This window comes from Bos mutus, chromosome 1, assembly GCF_027580195.1.
Source record: "Bos mutus isolate GX-2022 chromosome 1, NWIPB_WYAK_1.1, whole genome shotgun sequence".
Taxonomy (NCBI): Eukaryota; Metazoa; Chordata; class Mammalia; order Artiodactyla; family Bovidae; genus Bos; species Bos mutus.
Window position 1 is genome coordinate 52198335 of NC_091617.1, and position 27613 is coordinate 52225947.

General features: G+C 41.9%; 2 protein-coding genes across 4 annotated transcripts in view; one reads left to right on the top strand and one right to left on the bottom strand.

Moving 5' to 3' along the window:
• Positions 1–14801, top strand: part of HHLA2 (HHLA2 member of B7 family) — a 154205-nt gene extending 139404 nt beyond the window's left edge. For 2 of the 3 annotated variants that reach the window (XM_070368839.1, XM_070368842.1), the window contains 6 exons: positions 1001–1339; positions 2314–2583; positions 9165–9482; positions 11743–11868; positions 13873–13931; positions 14560–14650. In XM_070368839.1, the coding sequence (XP_070224940.1) occupies positions 1001–1339; positions 2314–2583; positions 9165–9482; positions 11743–11868; positions 13873–13931; positions 14560–14643 (1196 nt within the window). In that variant the 3' untranslated portion in view covers positions 14644–14650. Of the gene's footprint in view, positions 1–1000; positions 1340–2313; positions 2584–9164; positions 9483–11742; positions 11869–13872; positions 13932–14559; positions 14651–14685 lie in introns of those variants that run through there. The other variant, XM_070368845.1, reaches the window with a different exon arrangement.
• A 2400-nt stretch (positions 14802–17201) lies between these two features.
• LOC102272410 (myosin-15) overlaps positions 17202–27613 on the bottom strand; it is a 100989-nt gene continuing 90577 nt past the window's right edge. Inside the window, exons 24-27 of the mRNA XM_070357586.1 lie at positions 27300–27404; positions 20284–20379; positions 19315–19449; positions 17202–17320 (exon numbers count right to left, since the gene is read on the bottom strand). Of these exons, the coding sequence (XP_070213687.1) occupies positions 17306–17320; positions 19315–19449; positions 20284–20379; positions 27300–27404 (351 nt within the window). The 3' untranslated portion in view covers positions 17202–17305. The remainder of the gene's footprint in view (positions 17321–19314; positions 19450–20283; positions 20380–27299; positions 27405–27613) is intronic.

The window sequence follows — 27613 nt, forward strand, 5'->3', positions numbered from 1 at the left end:
CTTTCTGAAGTTGACTATATATGGGCTTCCCTGGTAAAGAATCTGCCTGCAGTGCAGGAGACCTGGGTTCAATCCCTGGGTTAGGAAGATCCCCTGGAGAAGGGAATGGTTACCCATCCAGTTTTCTTGCCTGGAGAATTCCATGGGCAGAAGATCCTGGCAGGCTATAGTCCATGCGGTTGCAGAGTCAGACATGACTGAGTGACTAACACTTTAACTTTACTTCAAACATATATATAAACTTATATGTATTAGGAGGATTGGACTTCTACATTTATATCTAGAATAATATTTCTTAACTATATTTTAACTGACTCATAGGATACCCTGTGAGTTGTCCTAAAGCCAAAATAAATGAGTCACTTCATGTCCCCTTTTGGACTCCTCCTATGTGTGCCATTTCTTGAAACTAATGTCTGTTTATTCCCAACAGATGCCTGAATGCAGCATTATCTTTTACATGTCCCAAATATTTCCTAACCCAACCAAGTTAAGATTTTTCTATTCTGTAAGAGTCTGCTGGCTCCAGAAGCTGAATAAACTATTTAATAATTTGTTATTGTATAGTAAGTATTAAAGATATATGTTCAGGGATAAAAATCAACAGGAATCTTTAATTTATATAATATAATAATATAATATAATATAATATAATATAATATAATATAATTTCCAGTAACTGTGTAGGCCAAGATCAGAGGAGAAATGAGACTATTGATCAAGCATCAAGCAAGGTTTCTATGCTTTACACTGTTGTCAATTCTAATAGTTACATTGAATCCAACAGATACTCAATTAAAATTGCAGACACTCAAATACAGCTCAAATACAGAGCTTCATGGCTTGTTTCTGAGAACTGGACTAGCAAAGGTTCTTGATAGATAGATAGATGATAGATGTTAATGATCAGGCTGCTGACCTAGGATAGTTCTAGGTAGCCCTGATATAACCCTGATAAGCACCCATCACTAATTCACTTCATAACTGCTCTTGTTTTCAGATGCTTCCTTCAGTCATGTTAGTATGAATGAGCAAATCATCACTGGAAGACTAGGTGAAGATGTCATTCTCCCTTGCTCATTTGAGAGTGGACCCAATGTCGTAATTCACTGGAAGAACCAAGATACCAATGTTTACTCATACTACAAAGACAGCGACCAGTTGGAAAAGCAAGATCCCAATTATGTAAACAGGATATCCCTCTTCCATGGTGAGATTCACAATGGGAATGCCTCCCTGTCTTTCAGAAGATTAACCCTTCAGGATGAAGGAATCTACGTATGCTATGTGGGAACATCACTTGGAAAAATCACAAAGAAAGTAGTCCTAAAAGTGGGAGGTGAGTGCACATGTAAGCTTTAACAAACACGACAGTGGTACCATTCTATGTTGCCTGGAATGCCTTCCTGTTAGTTGAATAAGCTGTGGGCTTCCTTCTAAGACAATGTGTACAAACTACCTCATTTTTAATGCATAGTATTTTCGAGTATAGCATTGATACACCCATTATTCCATTAATAGGTATTTGGGTATTCGTAGTGTTTTACATTACAAAAAAATGTTGTGATGAACATCCTTATATTTAATATTAGGAAATGGTCTGAAACAAAAGGGTCAGGAGTAAAATTATAATATGTCACGTACAGCAGCAGCGTAAGAGTATCCATTTCCCCTTAAGTCTTATATCAGCACCTAATATTACCAGTTTTAAGAAATTCTGCCAATATGATAGCCAATGTTGAATTATTGATTTAAATTACATTTCCTATTTTCTAAATTATTTTTAATATTCTATGCTTTCCCCTATCTTTATTCACTTTGCTTATCTAATCATTTATTTGTTGGGGGGAGGGGCGTTTTCTAATAGGCTTTGTCCTTTCTCCCTCTGTTCCATTTAGCTGCTTCAAACCTTGACTCAGAAATCTAAGAATTATGGGTAAATGAAGAACCAAAAAGCCTCTGAGTCAGTACCTGAGGAGTACTGAGTGCTGCATGAGCTCCACTTTATCAACTTCTGACACTCACATTTTAACTGCTCACTGAGGCCATTTTTTTTTCTAGAATTCTTTCTAGAAAGTTGAGCTTGCTAGTTGCTGTGTATCCATGCATACTTTTTGTTTTTCTTGTCGATCACCAGACTATATCCTAAGATTCTACAGAATTTTTGTAGTTTTTCCTTTCAGAAACTGCCAAGTTTTACTCACAAAGCTTGGCTTTTCGGTTCACAGGTATTAAAATACTAAGTGTTCTGCACAGGCAGCCTAAAAAGAAACTAATGAGAGTTCCTCACATGCCCTTCTTTTTCCCTCATAGCTTTTGTCACACCTGTGATGAAGTATGAAAAGAATACCACCAACAGCTTCTTAATATGCAATGTGTTAAGTGTTTTTCCTTATCCAATTATCACATGGAAAGTGGATAATAATACATCTATCTCTGAAAACAATGGGAAAGAAGTTGGATCTTTGGGTCCTTTTCATATAAACAGCAGAGTAAATATTACAGGATCAAATTCATCATATCAGTGTGAAATTGAAAACCCACTGCTGAAGCAAACATGGACAGGAAGATGGACAAGGAAAGGTAGGCTTTCTGTGTGAATGTGCTGTCGGAGGTAGGGAGGGAACGGGGATTGATTTACAGATAAAGAAAGGAATACAAAAAGGAAGGAAATGCATTTGCAGCAGTCAGAAGACCAGACCGAAGTCCCAGCTCTAATTAATGGCTCTATTGCCTCAAGCAATCATTTTTATTTGTGAGTGTTGGTTCCATGTTGGTAAAATGGAAGTAATCCTTACCTTGCAAGGTGTTTATGAGTTAAAGGAAAATGTGTGAAATGAAAAGTATCAAATATATTTGTATGTATTACTGTATTTCTCTATGGTTCTTCTACACAGAATTTTCTACCTACATTGCACTTTAAAAGATCAGAGGAGAAGGAAAGGATGCTTGTCTACTAGCAGGTCACAACCTCTGATTCTTACCAGTTTTTCAACCAACAAAAATTAGCATTGCTTCTATTTAGTCTCCTTAAGTAGCATTAGCCCATTAATCTTTATAAACACATCTGCTCCTTCCTCTCATTTATTTGAACAAACCCAAACTCTGATCAATCTATCTATAGCATACTGTTTAAGGAGAGTTTAAAGAGAAGAAAAATTAAATTGACACCATTTGTCTATTACTGAGGAAAATTATTTGTTTTATAGTTCACTAGAAGTAAAGCAAATTTTTTCTGTAAATCTCCATTATATAGGGAAAGTAGAGGTAACTTCTTGCCTGGAGAATCCCAGGGACAGAGGAGCCTAGTGAGCTGCCGTCAATGGGGTCGCATAGAGTTAGACACGACTGAAGTGACTTAGCAGCAGCAGCAGCAGAGGTTAGCTATCTTTTTTGGGCCTTTCCTTCCCCTGAATTTTCTTAACTTTCAAATATATTGAAGTACAGTGGACTTACAATATTATTTCAGGTATAAAATATAGTAATTAGATATTTTATAGATTACACACCATGAGTTCAATTCAGTCACTAAGTCGTGTCCGACTCTTCACAACCCATGAACTGCAGCACGCCAGGGCTCCCTGTCCATCACCAACTCCCCGAGTTCACCTAAACCAATGTCCATCGAGTCGGTGATGCCATCCAACCATCTCATCCTCTGTCGTCCCTTTCTCCTCCTGCCCACAATCTTTCCCAGCATCAGGGTCTTTTCCAGTGAGTCAGCTTTTCGCATCAGGTGGCCAAAGTATTGGAGTTTCAGCTTCAACATCAGTCCTTCCAAAGAACACCCAGGACTGATCTCCTTTAGGATGGACTGGCTGGATCTCCTTGCAGTCCAAGGGACTCTCAAGAGTCTTCTCCAACACCATAGTTCAAAAACATCAATTCTTCGGCGCTCAGCTTTCCTCACAGTCCAACTCTCACATCCATACATGACCACTGGAAAAACCATAGCCTTGACTAGATGGACCTTTGTTGGCAAAGTAATATCTCTGCTTTTAATATGCTGTCTAGGTTGGTCATAACTTTCCTTCCAAGGAGTAAGCGTCTTTTTAATTTCATGGCTGCAGTCACCATCTGCAGTGATTTTGGAGCCCAGAAAAATAAAGTCTGACATTGTTTCCACTGTTTCCCCATCTATTTCCCATGAAGTGATGGGACCAGATGCCATGATCTTAGTTTTCTGAATGTTGAGCTTTAAGCCAACTTTTTCACTCTCCTCTTTCACTTTCATCAAGAGGCTCTAATTTAGTTCTTCACTTTCTGCCATAAGGGTGGTGTCATCTGCACTTCTGAGGTTATTGATATTTCTCCTGGCAATCTTGATTCCAGCTTGTGCTTCTTCCAGCCCAGCGTTTTTCATGACGTACTCTGCATATAGGTTAAATAAGCAGGGTGACAATATACCGCCTTGACGTACCCCTTTTTCTATTTGGAACCAGTCTGTTGTTCCATGTCCAGTTCTAACTGTTGCTTCCTCACCTGCATACAGGTTTCTGGACAGGCAGGTCAGGTGGTCTGGTATTCCCATCTCTTTCAGAATTTTCCACAGTTTATCGTGATCCACACAGTCAAAGACTTTGGCATAGTCAATAAAGCAGAAATAGATGTTTTTTCTGGAACTCTCTTGCTTTTTCGATGATCCAGCGGATGTTGGCAATTTGATCTCTGGTTCCTCTGCCTTTTCTAAAACCAGCTTGAACATCTGGAAGTTCATGGTTCACATATTGCTGAAGCTTGGCTTGGAGAATTTTAAGGATCACTTTACCAGCGTGTGAGATGAGTGCAATTGTGCAGTAGTTTGAGCATTCTTTGGCATTGCCTTTCTTTGGGATTGGAATGAAAACTGACCTTTTCCAGTCCTGTGGCCACTGCTGAGTCTTCCAAATTTGCTGGCATATTGAGGGCAGCACTTTCACAGCATCATCTTTCAGGATTTGAATTAGCTCAACTGGAATTCCATCTCCTCCACTAGCTTTTTTCGTAGTGATGCTTCTTAAGGCCCACTTGACTTCACATTCCGGGATGTCTGGCTCTAGGTGAGTTATCACACCATCGTGATTATCTGGGTCGTGAAGATCTTTTTTGTACAGTTCTGTGTATTCTTGCCACCTTTTTTTAATATCTTCTGCTTCTGTTAGGTCCCTACAATTTCTGTCCTTTATTGAGCCCATCTTTGCATGAAATTTTCCCTTGGTATCTCTAATTTTCTTGAAGAGATCTCTAGTCTTTCCCATTCTGTTGTTTTCTTCTATTTCTTTGCATTGATCGCTGAGGAAGGCTTTCTTATCTTTCCTTGCTATTCTTTGGAACTCTGCATTCAAATGGGTATTATCTTTCCTTTTCTCCTTTGCTTTTCACTTCTCTTCTTTTCACAGCTATTTGTATGCCTCCTCAGACAGCCATTTTGCTTTTTTGCATTTCTTTTCCATGGGGATGGTCTTGATTCCTGTCTCCTGTACAATGTCACGAACCTCTATCCATAGTTCATCAGGCACTCTATCAGATTTAGTCCCTTCAGTCAATTTCTTACTTCCACTGTATAGTCATAAGGGATTTGATTTAGGTCATACCTGAATGGTCTAGTGGTTTTCTCCACTTTCGTCAATTTCAGTCTGAATTTGGCAAAAAGAAGTTCATGATCTGAGCCACAGTCAGCTTCCAGTCTTGTTTTTGCTGACTGTATAGAGCTTCTCCATCTTTGGCTGCAAAGAATATAATCAATCTGATTTTGGTGTCGACCATCTGGTGATGTCCATGTGTAGAGTCTTCTCTTGTGTTGTTGGAAGAGGGTGTTTGCTATGCCAATGCATTCTTTTGGCAGAACTCTATTAGCCTTTGCCCTGCTTCATTCTGTACTCCAAGGCCAAATTTGCCTGTTACTCCAGGTGTTTCCTGACTTCCTACTTTTACATTCCAGTCCCCTATAATGGAAAGGACATCTTTTTTGGGTGTTAGTTCTAGAAGGTCTTTTAGGTCTTCAGAGAACTGTTCAACTTCAGTTTCTTCAGCATTACTGGTTGGGGCATAGACTTGGATTACCATGATATTAAATGGTTTGCCTTGGAAATAAGCAGAGATCATTCTGAAGTTTTTGAGATTGCATCCAAGTACTGCATTTTGGACTCTTTTGTTGACCATGATGGCTACTCCATTTCTTATAAGGGATTCCTGCCAAAAGTAGTAGATATAATGGTCATCTGAGTTAAATTCACCCATTGCAGTCCATCTTAGTTCGCTGATTCCTAGAATGTCAACATTCACTCTTGCCATCTCCTGTTTGACCACTTCCAATTTGCCTTGATTCATGGACCTAACATTCCAGGTTCCTGTGCAATATTGCTCTTTATAGCATCGGACCTTGCTTCCACCACCAGTCACATCCATAACTGGGTGTTGTTTTTGCTTTGGCTCCATCCCTTCGTTCTTTCTGGAGTTATTTCTCCACTAATCTCCAGTAGCATATTGGGCACCTACCGACCTAGGGAGTTCATCTTTCAGTGTCCTATCTTTTTGCCTTTTCATACTGTTTATGGGGTTCTCAAGGCAAGAATACTGAATTGGTTTGCCATTCCCTTCTCCAGTGGACCACATTCTGTCAGACCTCTCCACCATGACCCGTCCATCTTGGGTGGCCCCATATGGCGTGGCTTAGTTTCATTGAGTTAGACAAAGCTGTGGTCTGTGTGATCAGATTGGCCTGTTGTCTGTGATTGTGATTTCAGTCTGTCTGCCCTCTGATGCCCTTTCTCAGCTCCTACCGTCTTACTTGGGTTTCTCTTACCTTGGATGTAGGGTATCTCTTCACGGCTACCCCACGTCTGAGGTAAGGAGCAGCGGCTGCACTTAGCTGGAGCAGCTGTGAAGAGATACCCCACATTTTAGTTCACTGATTCCTAAATGTCGATGTTCACTCTTGCCATCTCCTGTTTGACCACTTCCAACTTGCCTTGATTTATGGACCTAACATTCCAGGTTCCTGTGCAATATTTCTCTTTACAGCATCAGACCTTGCTTCCATCACCAGTCACATCCATATTTGGGTGTTGTTTTTGCTTTGGCTCCATCCCTTCATTCTTTCTGGAGTTATTTCTCCACTGATCTCCAGTAGCATATTGGATACCTAGCGACCTGGAGAGTTTATCTTTCAGTGTCCTATATTTTTGCCTTTTCATACTGTTCATGGGGTTCTCAAGGCAAGAATACTGAAGTGGTTTGCCATTTCCTTGTCCAGTGGACCACATTTTGTCAGACCTCTCCACCATGACCCATCCATCTTGGGTGGCCCTACACGACATGGCTCATAGTTCCACTGAGTTAGACAAGGCTGTGGTATATGTGATTAGTTTGGTTAGTTTTCTGTGATTGCGGTTTTCAGTCTGTCTGCCCTCTGATGGAGAAGGAAGAGGCTTATGGAAGCTTCCTGATGGGAGAGACTGAGGGGGAAACTGGGTTTTGTTCTCATGGGTGGGGCCATGCTCAGTAAATGTTTAATCCAATTTTTTGTTGATGGGTGGAGCTGTCTTCCCTCCCTGCTATGTATCTGGGGCCAAACTATGCACAGGGTTCCCTTTTGTCCACATCTAACCAACACTTGTTGTTTGTTTGTTTTTTTGATAGTAGTGGTTCTGACAGGTGTGAGGTGATAGCTCATTGTAGTTGCATTGATTTGCATTTCCCTGATGATTAGTGATGTTGAACTTTTCAGGTGCCTACTGGTCATATGTATGTCTTATTTGGGAAAATTATTCATTATCCTTATATGATGTTAATAGTATGGGCCACTAATATTCACTCTTCATCAGCCAAGTAGCAATGGAAATGTGGGAAAGGGTTGAAAATATTAAATTGTAAATATTTTATTTGGAAAATCATAATTTCTCTTGTTTATTCAGAATTGAGTATCCTGAAGTTCCATTGGTTCCTTACGTTTAGTGCTGTTTTGTCTTGTTGAGGATCCATTATGTGCCAAACTTTGTCACTCAGCCTGTGAACCTCAGAACCAGCTGTATACTAGATGCTGTGGACTCTCACTTATGGATCCACAGTATCTAGTACAAACATGTAAAAATAAAACTAAACCGGGCAAGTAGCATACAAAAAGAGTGATTAAATCTGTTCACTACGGTTCGGTATGGATCAGGTTGTTACAGAATATATGCTTAAGGAATTGCATACAGGCTGAACTTTAAAGGAGTAGTAGGGAATTTCAGGAGAACATAGGCATTCTAGATAAAAAAACATAGTATATGCAAAAGCAGAGATGGGGGTAAATATTGCCTGAATTTGTGGACGTATAACTGGTTGAGAGTGAAACTGAAGTATCAAGAGTTAAGCCTAGAGAGGAAGGCAAAAATCAGATCAAATGCCTTCATCTTGCTAAGGAGCTTGAGCTGGCCTGGAGGTAGTTCGGAGCCAAAGAAGGATATGAAGCATCGGAGAGACTGGAAGTTGTATTTTAGATGGCTTCTCTGGTATCACTCTTTCACAGGTGGACTGTTGTGTTTTAGATAGCTTGCTTTGGCATCACTCTCTCGCAGGTGGACTGCAGAGTAGGTGAGTCTAAAACCAGGGAGGATAATTCATGGCGGTCCATAGAAGTCAGCTGGCAGAACAGGAAGGACAATGGGCTGCTAACTCTGGAGGGGAAGCCGAGAATACCCAGCAGACTTCCTGCTCTAAAAGATCGGTCTGGTGGGGAATTCTTGCACATGGCTAGAATACTCATGTGCTAGGAAAAAGACTTTGTTCAGAAAGAGAGATTAAGAAGTGGTTGAGACCATGGAAGTAGCAGAGACTACTAGGTAGTACATGGTGAGAAGAAGGCAGCCTGGGGAACACCAGCATTCAAGAGGTCAACAGAAGACTGCTGAGTTAAAAACGCTGGTAACTGGTAGCAGCACTCGAGTGATCATGCTCAGGTTTTAGGAGTTGAAAACCAGGTGTGTCATCTCCTTAGCTGGCCCAGGCTTGGGCCTCCTTGAAGCCTAAACTTAACCTTGGTGGGTGACTTTAAAATAGTGGTATAAAGCTTTTAAGAAACTCCACAGCACAAATATCTCACTGCTTTCCAAAAAGTGTTTTCAAAGATATTTCTAAGTATAACTTAGAAAATTCATTTGAAAAATTTTTAATTTATCTTTACTTTTCTATTCTGTTGTTAGATGTCCTTCATAAAATGCAAAGTGAAAATGTTTTACTCTTGTGTAAACCTGAAAACAGTTTTTTCCCACCAAATCAAGACTTCACAGTCACTTGGTACAGAGTGGAAAGCGGGAGTGCCTTGCTCCTGGCTTACTTTAAGAACTCCTCACAAGAAACACTTATCAATCAACCTCGACTTTCATGGAAAGAAGAGCTGATAAACTCACGTGACTTCTCTTTAACTGTGAAGAATCTTCATCTTTCAGACAGTGGGGAGTATTTGTGCGATATTTCATCAAATGAAAGTACCTTACTCACCAGCCAAACACTGCATGTAGGTAAGTTACAAGTAGGGTTGGACATGGGTTTCAGGTACAGAAGTAGAGATTGTGAACATCAAATAGGAAATTAGGTTGGCATTTCAAGAATACCTTTGAATAGAATTTCTGAAAATACTGTTTACAGGGATACTCCCAGTCAAAATGGTAGATAGTTTCCTTTCTTCAACCACACGAAAGCCTTGCACTGAAAAATAAAAGGAAATTACTCCCAGAAGATTTCCCTTTTAGGGTTTCAGAGCTTCAGAAATGGAAGACAGAACCTCTATGTTTTGTTACTCTGTGGGCTGAGCATCTTCAATTCCTGCTTACCATTGTGCTGATATGTGCCTTAGGGTCTGGGCCTGGGGAGAGAAAGCTGTGCAGGCATGGTGGGAAGTTAGAACTGAAGCTTCTGCTACAGGCTATTGAAGCATGGTCTGTAAACCTGGTGAAAACAGTCATCAGAGGACATTTGAAACATTAAGGTTGTGCCTAATTTGGCTCATTTTTTACCTCTCAGTTCAGTTCAGTCGCTCAGTTGTGTCCGACTCTTTGCGACCCCATGAATTGCAGCACGCCAGGCCTCCCTGTCCATCACCAACTCCCGGAGTTCACTCAAACTCATGTCCATTGAGTCAGTGATGCCATCCAGCCATCTCATCCTCTGTCGTCCCCTTCTCCTCCTGCCCACAATCCCTCCCAGCATCAGGGTCTTTTCCAATGAGTCAGCTCTTCCCATGAGGTGGCCAAAGTATTGGAGTTTCAGCTTCAACATCAGTCCTTCCAATGAACACCCAGGACTGATCTCCTTCAGAATGGACTGGTTGGATCTCCTTGCAGTCCAAGGGACTCTCAAGAGTCTTCTCCAACACCACAGTTCAAAAGCATCAATTCTTCGGCACTCAGCTTTCTTCACAGTCCAACTCTCACATCCATACATGATCACTGGAAAAACCATAGTCGACTAGACGGACCTTCATTGGCCAAGTAATATCTATATCTCTGCTTTTCAATATACTATCTAGGTTGGTCATAACTTTCCTTCCAAAGAGTAAGCTAATTGCCACAACTCATTGTTTAAAATATTTCTACTTCAGTATCCATAGAATCAAGGAATGTGTACTCATGAAGTTGACTGTCTAGGGGGGCTGATCACCTTATCCTTCAGCAGTTGACATCATGGGAGACCATGGCACCTCTCTATATTTATTAAAATGAGTCAGTGGAACATATGTTTTATAAATGTACTTGGCATTCTAATTTTGAATGTTACCTCCTATAATACAAATTATAACAATTCTAGTTCCAATCAAGAGGCTGAAAAGATTTCAGGTTCCTCCAGTTATTCCTGAGGAACTCCAAGCACCATTGGTTATCTTGGTGGTCACCTGTCACTTTTTACTCAAGATCATGGCTCCTATTCAGCTTTTCTCATCATCTCTGTACCTCTTATCTCTATTCCTCTAGGATCCTGCCTTTTCCAAGCCAAGGGTACACTGTGCCCTACCTTCATCCCCCAAGGAAAACACTAGGCTGCAGTTAGTTTGTAGTCATAATTACTCCTTTGTAAAAGGGCATGGCAACCCTTCTAGTATTCTTGGAGAATCCCTTGGACAGAGGAGCCTAGCGGGCTACAGTCCATGGGGGTCACACACACAAAAATATGTTAATTCCCTTATTACAATATAAAACAAAGACTTAAAATGCATAAAAAACTCATTGCCTCTCAAGTTTTCAGACTTTTTCCTCTCTTGACTCCCATCCCCACTATGGCCCAAATTGTTTAATATCAGCTTTGGCAGATTCCCCCAATAGATATATTAGATGGGGTGATGTCCTAAGTTGCTTCAGTCATGTCCAACTCTTTTTGACACTATGGACTGTAGCCTGCCAGGTTCCTCTGTCAGTGAGATTCTCCAGGCAAAAATACTGGAGTAGATTGTCATGCCCTCCTCCAGGGGATCTTCTTGACCCAAGGATTAAACATTCATCTTTTATGTCTCCTGCATTGGCAGAAGAATTCTTTACTACTAGCGCCACCTGAGAACTGGGAAGTATTATTTATGCTCATGAAAAACACTGATCCAGACAGGGCTGTTGTTTGTGTCTTTAATGGGTCTTTTCATTAGGAAAAGTCTTTTCACTAATATGATATCTGCTTCCCATGCAGAATGCAGAAATAGCTACTTTGAATAAACATACTCACCCAGCTATACATTTTCTTTTGTTATCTGGTAACTTTTCTTGCAGCTATAGATTTTCTGTTTGTCTTATTTAGAAGCAAGCCCAAGAGCGCCTGCTGGGATAATTGTTCCAGTTTTGGTGGCCGTTGTATCGGCAGTTTTGTTGCTGTCGGTGGTCCCTCGAGCTGTTAGATCAAAAAGATGCATCGGTTTCCACAGAGGTACTATCTCATGGGGGCTTTGGTCTCATGCCCAGGGGTTCAGGTGGAGGCATATCCAAGATGGCAAGTGAGTCCATGGAATTCTCCAGGCCAGAATACTGGAGTGGGTAGCCGTTCCTGTCTGCAGGAGGTCTTCCCAACCCAGGGACTGAACCCAGATCTCCCACATTGCCGGCGGATTCTTTACCAGCTGAGCCATCAGGGAAGCCCTTGTTAATAGTTGCTACTGCTCAAAACAACATTGTCCTTGATGAGCCATTTTATTTTAATCATGGGAAGTTTTTTAAAACTTTTTCTAAATTTTCTGCTAGAAAACTTACAGTAATTTAATTACTTGTAGTAATTCAACATGATACTAAGATTCCACGGTCATAGGACTTCTTAAAAGACTTTGCTTTTATCAACAAATTTAGATTGGTGAAAAACTTAAGATTTACTTATTTCCACATTTTACAGGTCAGAAAATTAGAATCAAAAAAGATAACGCAAATGCTAAATAGGCATCTGAAACAGACTTACAGGCAGCACCTGAGATGACCCAGGTAACTAGTGGCAGAGGTAGATCTTGGCCCCATGAAGCTCTCACTGATTTCATCATCTCTCTAAGAAAGCTCTGAGTGTCCTGGGAGGTTGAGACAGATTCAGTGTCCCTTCTTCCGATTGATATTTTCCTATTGCCCCTGCTGAAGTCAGGGTTATTTGGTCATTGTGGACACCATTATTGAAGGTAGTGCTTTAAGGGTGATAGTGAGCAAGGATTTCATCTGTTGCAGCCCTGTGATTGTCTATGTGAATAAGCAGGCCATTGCCCTTGATGTTCCTGTCCCTTAGCTGCCAGAAGTAGGGAAAAAATGGGAGGTTTCAGGTAGTCTAGTTTGTCTTCACCATGCAAAACCTAATATCATGGTACTTGAGATTGGGTTCAAGTTCTAGGAGAGGGGGCACTACTCAAGAATGACGGTTTAGTTTCTATAGTGGAAGTGTGCGCAAGTGAAGTTCCAACACAAAGCACCTGGCACACTCAAAACTGGAGAAAGGGGAGCACAGAAGAGACTGCACCCCTCAGAGCTTTGCTGGAAGCCCTCAATCTAAAGGGACAAGGAGGAGGAATAGTGCCCAAAACCTGAAAGGAGAGAGTCACAGGACCAGCTGTGTTGTAAGGAAGGTGGCTTCACATAGAGCACACAGCCAGAGTAAGGTGACCTGACACGGAAGGAGCTAGGAGAAGAAACACCTGACTTTGCCCCTCCTGCCCTCTGATCTCCACCCCAGATGAAAGCAGAGGGAAGAGAAGCCCTGCAGGTAGAACCCATCCAGGTCAGCATCCCAAGGCAGAGAGCAGGACGGATTCTGATTCTGGAGGAGCAGTCAGATGTCAGCAAAAAACACATCAGGGCGTGGGCCACTTAAAAAAATAAAACAGAGTGTTCCATAGTTTGTGGTCTGAATTTTTTTATGCCCCCTTTTCCTGTCCATCACCACCTTGGCTCTTTTCCATTGTTTATAGTTAGTAGGCATCAGGCCAACCATCTTAGAGAGCCAGGAGCTTCTGGCTTGCTTGAACTGCCTTTATCCCTGCTTTGGAGCACCTGAATTTACTGCTGTGTGTTTTTGATGAAGTATTTCTACATTAAGGACATTTTTAATGCTGTTTGTTGGAAAAAGATACAAAGAGGGGAGTGACTAATGTGATTCTAATAACATAATCATACTCAGGTGGGGCATCCCTGGTGACTCACATGGTAAAGAATCTGCCTGCAATGAAGGAGACCTGGGTTTGATCCCTGGGTTGGGAAGATCCCCTGGAGAAGGGAATGGCAACCCACTCCAGTATTCTTACCTGGAGAATTCCATGGACAGAGGAGCCTGGCAGGCTACAGCCCATGGGGTCACAAAGAGGTGGACACGACTGAACAACTATTTGTTCTTACTGAGGTGGGAATAAGGGAGAATTGGGGTGTTGGCAAAAAGATGTCTCTTTAAGTTTTGTTTTTTTTCCTGTAGAAAGGCATCCACCTACTAATCAGGACTCTAGCAGTGCTGGTACTACAGAAGAACATGTGGTAAGGCATTTCCTTTATCAAACTATTTATAAGAATGCTATGGTAAAAAGCTAATTGAACTTTTGACTGATTCACACATTATCTTGCAGGACTTTTACACAGATAAAAGGCAGGAGGGGTTGCAGGATAATAGAACAGGAAAAAATACACTTAGGCTCTGCCACTGTCTGTAATTAAACTGGTCCTAGTTGCTTAAATAAGTGCTTGCTCATCTCATTTCCAACTGTTACTTGTAAAGACCTCAAATGGCACTATGCACCAATGTACTTACTCTTCGCTGGAAACATGGGGTTGTATAGAAGTGGAAGGAAATACAGATAAAGTAGAGAAAAGCAAACTACAGTTTCTGCGCAGACTTAGACTACTGACCTTCTACACTTTTCCAGCCAACTAGGTTCCTTTCAGAACTGATAATTCACTTATGAATTTATAGCTTGCTTGTATACTTTTTTGCTGCACACCTTTTATTATTTATGACTTCCATTAATCAGGATACATAACAGCAAAGAGTGGGATAAACTTGTTTTTCTATTTGTTAAAATCTCAGGAACATCTAGCAGGGAAATTAAAATTGATAAGATCTAACTTCATAACTACTAATAACTGTCTCATGGATCTCTGATTACAGATGCAAACAGAAGCTTACAGTTCCCCACCTCCAAAAAACCAAAACAAAACACTACTACCGTTAATATTAAAATGGCTATTCTGACATAAACAACAACTATTTTGAGTCCATGTTTCTTGATTCTAGGCTCTTTCAGATTATCTACCCAATACAGGAACTGAAGACAGAAGTTGACAACACAGCACAAACATCTGTAATATCCTATGACCTCACCTCCCCTTTCTTCACTGTGATTCCAGCAATGGTTTGTCATGACCTGACAATTCTACCATTTCAAAAACCTGTGATACTGTAAAAAGAATAGTCACATTCTCTCTTCAAAAACTAAGACTCATTCTCAGGCCCCCCACCTGCATCAAGATTATAAATGCCTGGATACCAAGGATTCCAATTCAGCTTGGATAAAAGAACTCTCTCATTTATTTACATTCCTGCTGCAACCAAGTTTCTCAGAAGAAACAAATCACTAAGAGATGATTCAAAATCTGATCAACTAATGATGGGTGAGTGGTAGAAGCAAAAATCATCTGAGTGAAAAGGTGAAAAACCAGGGCCAAGAAAACAAAGCAATTGACGTGCTAAAGTATTGTATTCTAGTTTTATATGAATGGTTAATATCAGCCTAATCTACTAGATTTAGTATGGTGGATCTTAGGGACCCCAAAGAGTAAGAATGTCAGTGTCTCTAAGACAACCCAAGGTGCAAAAGGCCCTATCAACTCAAGAACTGACATCCCTGGGGTTGGGTTATACTATCCAACACCAGGGTTTCATAGCTGAGTGACCCCGATTATTAAGATAATTTACTCTTTGGCTCAGTTGTCATTTTGTTAATCAGATTTCTAATAAATCTAAATTTTCATATACATTTTTATGCAAGGAGAGAATGGATAACTCAGGTGACTAGATGATCTGTTCTCCTTAATGTTATTATCAATGTGTTAAAAAGGAAGCCTAACTAGGACTTTTATGACAATCACATTTTTAAGCCTATAGTTCATGGGAGAACACCAACCCCAGTTGTGTGTTAATGCCACTTGGTCCAGTTTTCTGTATCAGCGGACTCATTCACAGTCTGTTTTGCACAGAGTTTTGTTGACCTCAGGTATGTGCTGCAGTGTTGTGACCAGTGTCCATCACAAATTGTAGAGTACTAAGGACGCATAAAGAAAATCTGTAGAAAAGGACATAGGGCACTTGGTGAGGAGAATATGCTCAGAACTGAATCTTACTGTGATGAGGGTGACAAATTTAAAGACCCAAGCCAGCACATTGAGGATGGCAGATAAGAAGGACCCTGTGTCTTTCAACACTGCTGAGCTTAATCTTAGAGTCAGGTTGGATCGGAGAGGCAGAGTGCTGAGAATGACAGAACAAGGATTTGTCATAGACGTTCAACACTGTACCACCGTGGGCAGCGGTGAAGAAGTCTGCGCCAGCCTGCCCCCTCCACATCTGGTGCTGTCCCTGAGGTCGCTGTTGGGCAGACGTGCCAGTGTCAGGAAGGAGAGCTGGACATGGAGTGAGGATGAGCTGGAATTTATAAGAACAAACTGGATCCCATGCTGTCTCTTGGAGCCTCTAGATTCTATGCTGGGAGTGACCTGTAAGACAGGCCAGCGCCTACTGCCATGGAGCCACAGGCCTGCCTGGTGAGGACTCTGACAGGAGCTGCGGCCCATCCCAGCTAGCTCACCCTTTCAGCCTTGAGGAATATCTGCCAGCTATCACTGTACTGGGACCATACATTGACTGTATGAGCATAAAAACAATATCTTCTCCCTCACTTCTGCTTCTCAAATCGGGTGCATTTTTCTTTTGTGACCAACTGTAATCCAGAACCACAGAGAGAAGGGAATTCTAGGAAACGTACCTCCAGCTTAGCCACATTGGTACAATACAGACAGCATACCAGTTATCGCTAAACTGAGCATCTCGTGTGGGAGGGTGCTTCAGTGTTGCCCCAGCATGTAGCATACATGCTTTGTGTCAGGAAAACCCTCCTACCTAACTATGACTATAGGTAAATCACTGTAAACACTAAGACTAGCCTGCTGTCTCCCACCGTCAGTGGCTAAAAATAGACTCATGGATGTAGAAATGAGTCAAGCAGAACTCCCCAGGGACCATAACATAGCTCATGTCTTCTATGAATATTACTCATTAAGATGCAATATGAACAAAGTATTTTTTTAAACATCAAAATTTAAAAGATTCTTGCATCTATTTAATCTTTCATGTGAAATGTTTACTTACATCTGAGGATCAAAAAATTCCCCACTACCCTTGAAAGCAACAATATTTCCTTTTATTATTACGTTTCCTGATCACCTTGTTTAAACTACTTTTGACGCAGCATATTTTTAAAAATGTTTCCCAAATGAATGGATATATCAAAACAGAGACTTTTAAATAGAAGAACAAACTAGTGGTTACCAGTAGGGAGAGGAGTACCAGGGAGGGAAAGAGGATTAAAAGGTACAAAGCACCAGGTACAAAATAAATAAGACACAAGAATGCAATGTGCACCAGAGAGGATATAAGCAGTATTTTATAGTCATTTTAACTGGAGTATAACCTACAAATATTGAAGCACTATGTTATTATACTTGAAACTAATGTAACATTGTAAAGCAGCTGTGCATCAATCTAAAGGTGTATACTTCAAATGCAACTTAAGTTTCTGGTCAGAAAATAGTACCTCCTTGTACTTTTCCAGCCTCTATCCTTTATAAATGAGGACGGCTCATTCTTCATGGACCTGAAAAATAGAATATCAGCATGTTCTATGAGATTCCTGTGACTTTCATCAGTGGGACATACACCCAGAACGAAGCCCAGTGCTTTCCAGTCATAAGCAGGCCTTAGCCAGCTCTTCATTAGCTTCGAAGGGAGGCAGGGAATTGAGGCAATTATCTGCATGAGAGAAAGCAGACCCCAGTAATTCACCGCAAGGGCGTGCTTAGTCACTCAATTTTCTGCCCGCCTTGCATTGCCAGTAAAGGCAGCACCCTCTGGAGAAGACCCCAGAAGGGAGAGATGACATGCATCACCAATTCGCTCCCCAGACCTGATGCACAATTCTATCAGAAAACCGTTTCCTTTGGTTTATGACAGTGGAGAGATGTTCAGGCTCTCCTTCTGTGAATGGAAAACAATTAGTCACTGCATTGCCAAGGACGATTTTCCTATCATCTCTGGCCTCTCAGAAGCAATTTCTGCTTCACTCATTTTATTCTTTGTTGGAAATAACTGTGACAAAGTCGAAAGCATTACATCTGTTTCCGAGGCCCTCCGACCTCATGCAGCTGAGTGCAATTGTAGCATGTGCGAAGCATTTCCCTAAACAAATCCATCACAGGGGGTTGCTGGGCAGCTTCCACACAGAAGACCCTGATCCCAGGCTGTAACACTTTGCAGATTGAGGCCAGAGTTCAAACCACTTAGCTGGACCTCTCAATATAGGCCTTCTCCCTGAGACTATTTGCTCATCAATAAGAAATTTCTAGAGCCTGCAAAAGTCTCATATTTTTCATATTTGGATCCAAATATATTAAATACGACCAAATTTTAGTCTCTTCTTCAAAAGAGATCCTTTGATCTCCCATAGGGTAGTATTTACTATTTGTTACCCTCTCTCTTTTTTTTGCAAGTTTACTAGTAATTCATTTTAAAAACTGAAATGGTGGTGCCTGTGCTAAGTGCTCTGTAGGCATTCTATGGAGTGTATACAACCTCTTTTAATCTGCTTCTCCTAAAGCCAGATCTCATTTAACAACTGTTTCTAGTAACAGTCTCAGTGAGGAAGCTGAGCTCAGTGCCATAGTATGAATGTTTTTGTCCCCCCACAAAATTCACATGTTGAATTTCTAACCCCAACAGTGGTGGTATTAGGAGCTGGGGCCTTTGTGAAGGGATTAGGTCATGAGATTGAGTCCTCATGCCTGGGAGTAATGTCCTTAAGAAAGAAAGACTCCAGAGAGCTTCTTCCCTTCTTTCTACCATGTGAGGTTACAATGGGAAGAGGTTGTCTATAAGGAAGTAGCCCTCACCTGATTCCACATCTGCCAGCTCCATGACCCTGGACTTCACAGCCTTCAGGCCTGTGAGAAGTGTTTGCAGTTTGTAAGCCACTCCATCTCTGGGGTGACATCTCTGAACAGACTAAGATACTGGCCCTGCCAAGCCTACAGCTCCATGTTCTCTGTCACTTTCCCAGGAAAATTAGGGCAGTGGCCCCTACTATTGGAACAGAATTTTCATGGACACAGATGGTAGACAGTTCCTTTCTCTGTTTTAGGGAAGAAAACCAGAAAGCAAGACTCTTGCATTTGTTCTTCATGGCCTCCACTTTAAACCTGTCCCCCTGGGATCTCCATATCCATGTGACACTTGCCCACCACGGAAGAGTTTGCTTAGAATTTCAATCAGATCCATCTGTGCTTCTTTAATCATCATTTCTCCTTGGATGCCTGGCTGTCCTACCCACGTGAATCTAGGCCCAGAGCTCAGAGCCTGCACATTAACCTAGAGTTAAGCATTTGAGAAGTGTAATATAGTGCGCACCCCACTCAAATGCTTACTGTCTCGTCCTACCCAGACAGGTAGAATTAATAAACATGAGAAGATTTTATCGGAAACTCTTTTTCAATGTTGTTTTTAAAAGCCTCTGAAGAAACAATTTTCCATGTGATGACATGAGCCTGAAATACCCAATGCTTTAAAAGTTACAGCAGAACTGAATACCTGACGCACCTTTTTCCCAAACTCTTTTGCTTTCATCTTGAGTTTATTAACTTGAGATTCGGCTATCTCTGCTCTTTCCTTAGCTTCATTCAACTCATGTTGCTGCTTCTTATACTTGGAACGGTATTGATTTGCTTCTGCTTCCTATAAAAATAAAAAATGAAACAAAGAAATCCCTGAGCCTATATGATCATATTTTTTCCTGCCCTGATGTGAGAAAATTGAAAAATGTGAGAAAGGAATCTAAACTTCTGAGTACTGAATGAAATATCATATTTTTGTATGATGTATATGGATTCAGACTTCCTAGCAGGCACCAGATCCATTTTATAACATTTTTTCCCCTGGAAATTGAGAACATAGTTGGCACTTACCACCAACAGGATATAGTCCAGCTTTCACAGATTTGGTATGTGATAGATTAACCATAATTTGTTTTGTAATCAATTTAACATCCTATTCAGGGTAGAGGGTGTCTGTCTTTACTGTTATAAGGCTCCTCTGTCCACGGGATTTCCCAGGCAAGAACACTAGAGTGGATTGCCATTTCTTGCTCCAGGGGATCTTCCCCACTCAGAGTTAGAACCCACATCTCCTGCACTGATGTCTCCTGGATTCTTTACCACTGAGCCACATGAGAAGCCCCACAGGATGATTACCCAACCAAAATTTTCTATCTCTACATGACACCATGCTCCTATTTGGCTTATATCACACAATGCATATGTTTGGGTGTAAGCAAAGGTCAAGGGAGAGAGCTTTGGCTCCCTGAAGGGAAAAGTTGCACAGATTTTAACTATAGGTGATAATTCTAGCATGCACATTAAAAAAAAAAAAGAGAGAGAGAGAATGAGCAGACTTTAAGCTGAGCTGGTCCTCTCTGACAAGCTGCCTCTTTAGCTCAGGGCCACATATCTCCATTAATCAAATGTAAATGGCTAGGAAATCCATGAGGCTGCAACTGCCTCAGGCACTTACCGCTGACTCGATTTGCTGCTTGTAACTTTGTACTTTTAGCTGAAGATTATCCATCAGAGTCTGCATCCTGCTCATATTTTTCTTATCTTCCTCTACCTGCAAAGTACAGGTTTGTATGTAAAGGTGATTTGAAGGATCCAGCAGTTTGCATTGGGTGTAGCCTCACATGAGGAAATGAGAGTAAGGAGAATTTATTAAAGACCATATGTAGAACCATGATTTGAAAAATGAGTTTAACTCTACTTATCCCAAGTTCCAACAAATTAATAAACACAGCTCAGAGCAATGACACAGAACTCCCAGCCTTTGTTAAAATGGAAGTTAAAGCCATTAGTTTTAATTTGGACTTCAGTCTGCCCAGCCCAGCCAAGCCACACCTGCCTGTGGTTTCTCAGTGCCCACCTGCAGCCCCCCATCAAACCAATTCTTTCCTTGAACTTTCTAACTGACCCTTGGCTTTAGGTAATGGAACTGTTAGGGGAAGCACACTGATTGAAACCTCCCACCCTGGCCAGGCACCATAGTAACCATTTGCATGAGTTGTTTTATGACAGGAGATCCTGATGAGGAATATGGAATAAGCCACCACCAACCAGAAGAGTTTGGGAAAGGTCGAAAGGAGACACCGCATGTCCGTCCACTTCCCAGAATCCCTCTCGCTAGCATCCATCTTGGCTGAGCAATGCGTGTGCCACCAGGAAAGACTCTGAATTAGAATGATTGGCCAAAGACCACACAGAAACTAATCCCATCACCATAAAACCTGAGACTGCGAGCCACGCGGCAGAGCAGTTCTCCTGGGTTCCCTTACCCTACTGCTCTCCACTCAGGTGCCCTTTCCCAATAAAATCTCTTGCTTTGTCAGCACATGTGTCTCCTCAGATAATTCATTGCCAAGTGTTAGACAAGAGCCCAGTTTCGGGCCCTGGAAGGGGTCCCCCTTCCTGCAACAGAACTATAAGAAAGACTAAGTTTACTGGAATTGTGGAATGGGCATTAGCAGAGATAGGAAAATTCCATAAGCTATGGGGACCCTGTTTTGTGTGTTCTTATTGCTTCCATTGAAATCCAGGCTTGGGCTGGAAAAAGGAAATCCAGTAAGACAGTGTTTTTCAAACATGCTCTGTGATGTCCTGGGTATTCTGAGGAGGAAGGAGGGAAGAGACAGACATGCAGGAAGGCTCTGCATGCCACCCCCTTTACCACACCCTTTTAACTAGAGTACTTCCACTTTGGAGCTGTTGAACTGCCCTGAAGGAGAGTATTTAAACTGACTGATGGTTGAGATGAATGATTTAACCAAGACAAACACCTACTGCTCAAACATTTTTCCTAGCTCCATCTTACTTATTCCATCAAGTATCAACTTTTTTGGTGGCTTTCATGGTTTCCCCACTTATCTCCCTCTGCTGCTGCTGCTGCTAAGTCGCTTCAGTCGTGTCCGACTCTGTGCGACCCCATAGATGGCAGCCCATCAGGCTTCCCGTCCCTAAACAATCTCACTCCAACCAGGCTCATCTCCTATGCCCCTTTAGTTATCCTGCTTTTTCCCTCCTTGCTAGGTTTAATGTTTAGCCCCCGGGACACAGCACAGAGGCAGCAGACAGAAATGCTCAGTTTCCCTGAAAGAGACCTATTTGCTTATCTTAGTAGCTACAGTCCAAGGGGGCAGTCTTCTAATTTAACACACATCTCCAGAGACCAGGAAGGCTGGTGGCACCATCTTCATACACTCTCTCTGCCTCACTCTAGGTTTCTGGTATCTCTTGGAAAGGAGCACATGTTTGGTGGCCCAGTTTTCATGGCTGCCACCCAGGGTACATCCCTTGAAAGCTTGGCTCTAGTGGCCAGCAGGACTTACATTCATGGGTCCTACAGGACTGCAGCAGTTTTTAACCACCGCCTCCCCTCAGCATCGGCAGAAGACTGAAGCACCTGGGAAAGCCAGTGGGTGCCATCTTCACATGCCCCACCTAGGCTACCAGTATCTCTGAGAAAGGAGCTTCTGCACAGGTCTGGTGTACTGACTTTTGTAGCTGATGTCCAGAGGATAAATTTCTTATTCTGTCTCTGGGCTTGTGTTCAAGCAAGGGCTTGTGTTCACAGGTTCAATGAGATGATAGCAAACAGAGAAAGAGTTCTTAACTGCATAGCACCACAAGGATCGGAACAGACAGACAGAAATACCCATCTCCCAGTCATTCCCCGAAAGAGCTGTATTTGCATACTTTAAAAGCCCCTGCCTGAGGGTCTGGCCTCCAGTCAGCCCTGAATCTAAGTACTGACTGAGATCCTCCTCTTTGCAATATAATAGACAGTTTTTGAACACTCAACTAAGAGCCCTAAGAACAAAGATGGCTGCTTGGACAGTCACAGAGATTTCAGAGACAACTAACAGCTAGGGTAGATTGAACAATAAAGATCTTCTCTTACATGGGACTATTCATTTAAGATTGGGAGAGTTGCTTTATCTAATGCGTAAACAACAACACAGAGATCAAAAGTTGAAGAAACAAAGTAATATGCTCCAAATGAAGGAATAAGATAAAACCCCAGAAAAGGATAAAGGTAGATGATTTACCTGATAAAAGGTTCAAAATAATGGTCATGAATCTGCTCACCAAGCTCAGGAGAACGATGCATAAACAAAGTGAAAATTTCAACAAAAAGAAAATATTAATATAAAAAAGTACCAAGCAGAAATCACAGAGATAAATATCTGAGCAAAATTTCCAATATAGGCATTCAACAGTAGACTAGATGAAGTAAAAGAAAGGCTCAGTGAACTTCAAGACAAGGCAGTGGAATTCATCCCATAAAAGTAGCAGGAGGAAGTGAATAAAGACAGCTTAAAGGACTTATGGAATAACATCAAGTGGACCAGCATTTGCATTACAAGGGTCTCAGAAGGAGAAGAGAGAAAGAGGCAGAAAAGTAAAATTTTAGGATACAAAATCATTATGCAAAAATAAGTTGTGTTTCTGTACACTAATATGAACTATCAGAAATTAAGAAAACAATCCCATTTATAATTGCATCAAAAAGAATAAAATACTTAGGAATAAATTTAACCAAGGAGGGAAGGTAAAAAACTTGCACACTGAAAACTATATGTGTGTGATGACCCAGGGATGAAAGAGCAGATAACCAAGGAGGATCTTGGAAGGCAGGAATGGAAAAACCAGACCCTTATCGTCCTTCCCTCCCCCATGTTGTAACTATTAATAGAAACAGTATAACTTGTCTCCCCTCCTACCCCATAGGGAGGAGGTATTTGCCTTACTCTTACCTGCCTCATCCAATCAGCAAATGAGCCACAAGACCCCAATCCCACTCCTTGTACCCTGGGTATAAAAGTAGACTAAGGACCCCTGTTCAACATCAGTTTTCCCTTGAGCTGGGAAAATTCACCTCAAGTTTTGAGTTTTCCCTTTCCAACAGCATCTCCCACTCTAATAAACTTTATTTCCCTCTCATTGTGTCTTATGTCTGGAAATTCTTTTCCAACCTGTGCCCAGAACACGACAATACAGCACTGATGAAAGAAATTGAAGAAGACACAAATCGTGGAAAGCTGTTTTGTGCTTGTGGTTTGGAAGAATTAATGTTAAAATGTCCATACTACCCTAAACAATCTACAAAGTCAATGCAGTCACTATCATTTTTCACAAAAATAGAATGGAACCACAAAAGGCCCTGGGTAGTCAAAGTAATCTTGAGGAAGAAGAACAAAGCTGAAGGCATCTTGCTTTCTGATTTCAAACATATTACAAAGGTATAGTCACTGAAACAGTATATATTAGAATAAAAACAGACATGCAGATCAACTGAATGGAATAAAGAGCCCAGATATATTCATATATACATGGCCAATTAATGCAAAGGAGCCAGAATATATAATGGGGGAAAGACAGCTAGTTCTTCAATAAGGGGTGTTGGGAAAACTGGACAACCACACGCAAAAAAGGAAATTTGACCACTATCTTATACTATACATAAACGTGAACTCAAAATGGGGATAAAAACTTGAATCTAAGACCTGGAATCATAAAACTCCTAGAAGACAACACAGAAGGTAAGTTCTGTAACATTGATCTTGATGAATTTTTTGGACACTAAAAGCAAAGGCATTAGAAGCAAAAATAAATCAGTGAGGCTTTCTCTGCCTCAGGCTGCTTGCTCTCCCCTTTATCTTTCCCAGGTGTTGCTGCTGCTGCTGCTGCTAAGTCGCTTCAGTCGTGTCCGACTCTGTGCAACCCCGCAGACGGCAGCCCACCAGGCTCCCCCATCCCTGGGATTCTCCAGGCAAGAACACTGGAGTGGGTTGCCATTTCCTTCTCCAATGCATGAAAGTGAAAAGTGAAAGTGAAGTCGCTCAGTTGTGTCCAACTCTTAGCGACCCCATGGACTGCAGCCTACCAGGCTCCTCCGTCCGTGGGATTTTCCAGGCAAGAGTACTGGAGTGGGGTGCCATCGAGTTCTCCATTCCCAGGTGTTACCTCCCATAAATCTCTTATACTTCTGACTCCACCCTGTCATCTGGTTCCTAGAGAGCCCACCTGAGACCAAATTTTTTTTTCTTATCCCTTGAAATGAAGATACGTATCCACATTTAGATTACTAAGGATTAAATAACACCTACACACAGGTCCCTGAATACACTGCTGCTGCTGCTGCTGTCGCTTCAGTCGTGTCCGACTCTGTACAACCCCATAGACGGCAGCCCACCAGGCTCCCCTGTCCTTGGGATTCTTCAGGCAAGAACACTGGAGTGGGTTGCCATTTCCTTCTCCAATGCATGAAAGTGAAAAGTGAAAGTGAAGTCGCTCAGTCGTGTCCGACTCTTAGTGACCCCATGGACTGCAGCCCACCAGGCTCCTCCGTCCATGGGATTTTCCAGGCAAGAGTACTGGAGTGGGGTGCCATTGCCTTCTCCGCCCTGAATACAGGAGGTAGACAAATGTAAAGTAGAGCAGGTAGATAGCGGGTGGTGGTGGGGAGGAAAACTGTCTTTACCTCCTGTAAGTAATATAGGTTCCTAATCCTATGTCCTGCTTTATAGCATACATTTCTAGACACTGGAGAGGAAAACAGGATGAATTTCCAAATGCTAGAGGGACATATGAGGGGAGATAAATTCTCAGTGGGACTGGCCTTAAAACTCTTGTAGATGCAGTGACACTTGGTTCCCTTTTCCAATGCAGTATGATTTTCCAAGAGGAATTTTTCCTATGAAAGAAAAACCCTATTTATATCCCTTTCAAAATGACATTTTATAATGGCACCTATGATGTACTATCACAAAACACCCTGCCCCACAGTCCTGATGGTTATTTTGATGTTAAAGGAGAGCAGATTGAATTGACTCAACATCTGCCTTGAATATTTCAAAACCAGGTACTGATATCAAGGAATATGGAGGGCTCTCTAATGTCTCTTTAAAGTGACAGGGTCTTGCCTGTTATCTTGTAATAAAAAGTACTCAATAGGTGTTACCTGAGTTGACGGCAGAAAATCATTGCATAATTGAATAGATATACTCTAAGCATTGTGCAGACACTTGGAAGAAATTAAGAAATACACTTCCATGCTAGTACAAGGGGAAGACACAGATTATTGCTATAAAGAAACAAAGATAAAAACACAATAGAATGAGACTGTATTACTTGGGACAATGAAGAAAGTATAGCTTTAGTGCACTGTTGTATAATGAACCTGTTTACAGAAGAAAACTGTAAGAATAATCCATAGGAAAATAAAAAGAAAAAAGCAGACACAATTAACAAGCAGCACTTTGCTTCCTCACGTTGTCTTATCCTTGCTCAAAAGAAGCATAGACTAGCACACCTTTCATGTTTCCCGGGTGTTTACTTCCTGCCCCACACACACCATGAGGCAGTCCCCAGTGGTTTTCACTATAATACCTAGCATGGTCTAAAGAAATGTCAGGCTAATTCGCCTTAGGAAAGAACTACTTATTCAGCAAAGAAGAACTGTACAAATAGCTCATTTCATCTTAATTAGCCCAAGATGGTGCTTCTGAAGCACTCTGCTGTCCTAACAGTACTCTCCTTCCTACTGCAAGGAAGGAACACTTTGATGTCTCTGACACCAACTCAGCCTCGGGGGCCACTATCAGGACTGGCAGATCTCTCATGAGTGCTAAGTTGCTGTAAAGTGGGCACCTAGAGTGAGTTGGCCTTTTCACTGGAACAAGCTATATTGTGTGGCAGAGAGTAACCATCGGCATCTGTGTTTAACTGAAACACACGCATCTGCTCTGTGCCAGGAAGGTGCTGGGCCCAGAGGAGTGAGCAAGATATGTGCTATCATGAGATATCTGGTTTTCTCTGTTTGAAGAAAAGGTAAGACAAGCTGGAAAATGAAAACACAAGTGAAGGAGTAGATTGCTACCCTGGCAATGCATTAGTTACTGGTAACAAGTTTGCCCACTTCTTTTCAATTATTTGCTTAGACATGAAAACAGTCAGAAAGCTGCAGGGGGCCTCTCAGCATTTGCTGTATTCCACCCGGCACCAACACCAGATAGAGTCCTCGGTGGCCTGGAGTGTTTGTGAGACCAGAAAACAAGAGTGGAAACGTCCCCTGCTCCAATTTAACTAGCGCCTCATGCAACCTGCTGGCTGAGTCGCCACCCCAGCCTCCACCAGTCACTTCATTTACACATTGTTCTCACTCAGCCTCTCACAGGAAGGCATCTTTCCAAAAGTGCTGCAGACATTGCGTGAGAAAAAACAAGGATAGTATAAATAGCTCTTCGCCTCTAATTGCAACTTGTCACTCACATTGTGCTTCCCGAGAGCTCTAAAGAGGGACCAACCCAAATCAGTAATAGCAGAGGAGCTCTGGAAGGACAAGTTGGTGTCTCCTGCTAAGGGAGAGGAACGATGGAGAGAGAACTAGAGGAGTCCTAGGGGGTGGTTTCAGGCTTGAAGGAGCACATCCACCTGAGGTAGGGTGCAGCCAGGCAAGCAGGGAGCGGCTTCTCAGAGTACCTGATGGGTCAGCTCCTTGATGCACCGTTCAAGCCTGTGGGCTCCCCTCTGGGCCTCCGAGTTACGTTGGACTTCGCTCTCCAGTTCAGCCTCAAGTTCACGAACCTGCAAGCAAACCATGGTCTCAGATGATAGGTGGCCAGCCAGCAAGCCAGGAGGGCATTGCAGTGGCCAATTGATACCATCAAGGGAAGATGTGTTTACTCTGGTTCCTGTAGTGGTGGAATAGAGCAAGCTGTCTGGGAAAACTGCCTCGCCAAGTGAGCTGGTCAAACTAGGTGAGCTCATAAAAGGACTGTTTAGACTCTGAAGGA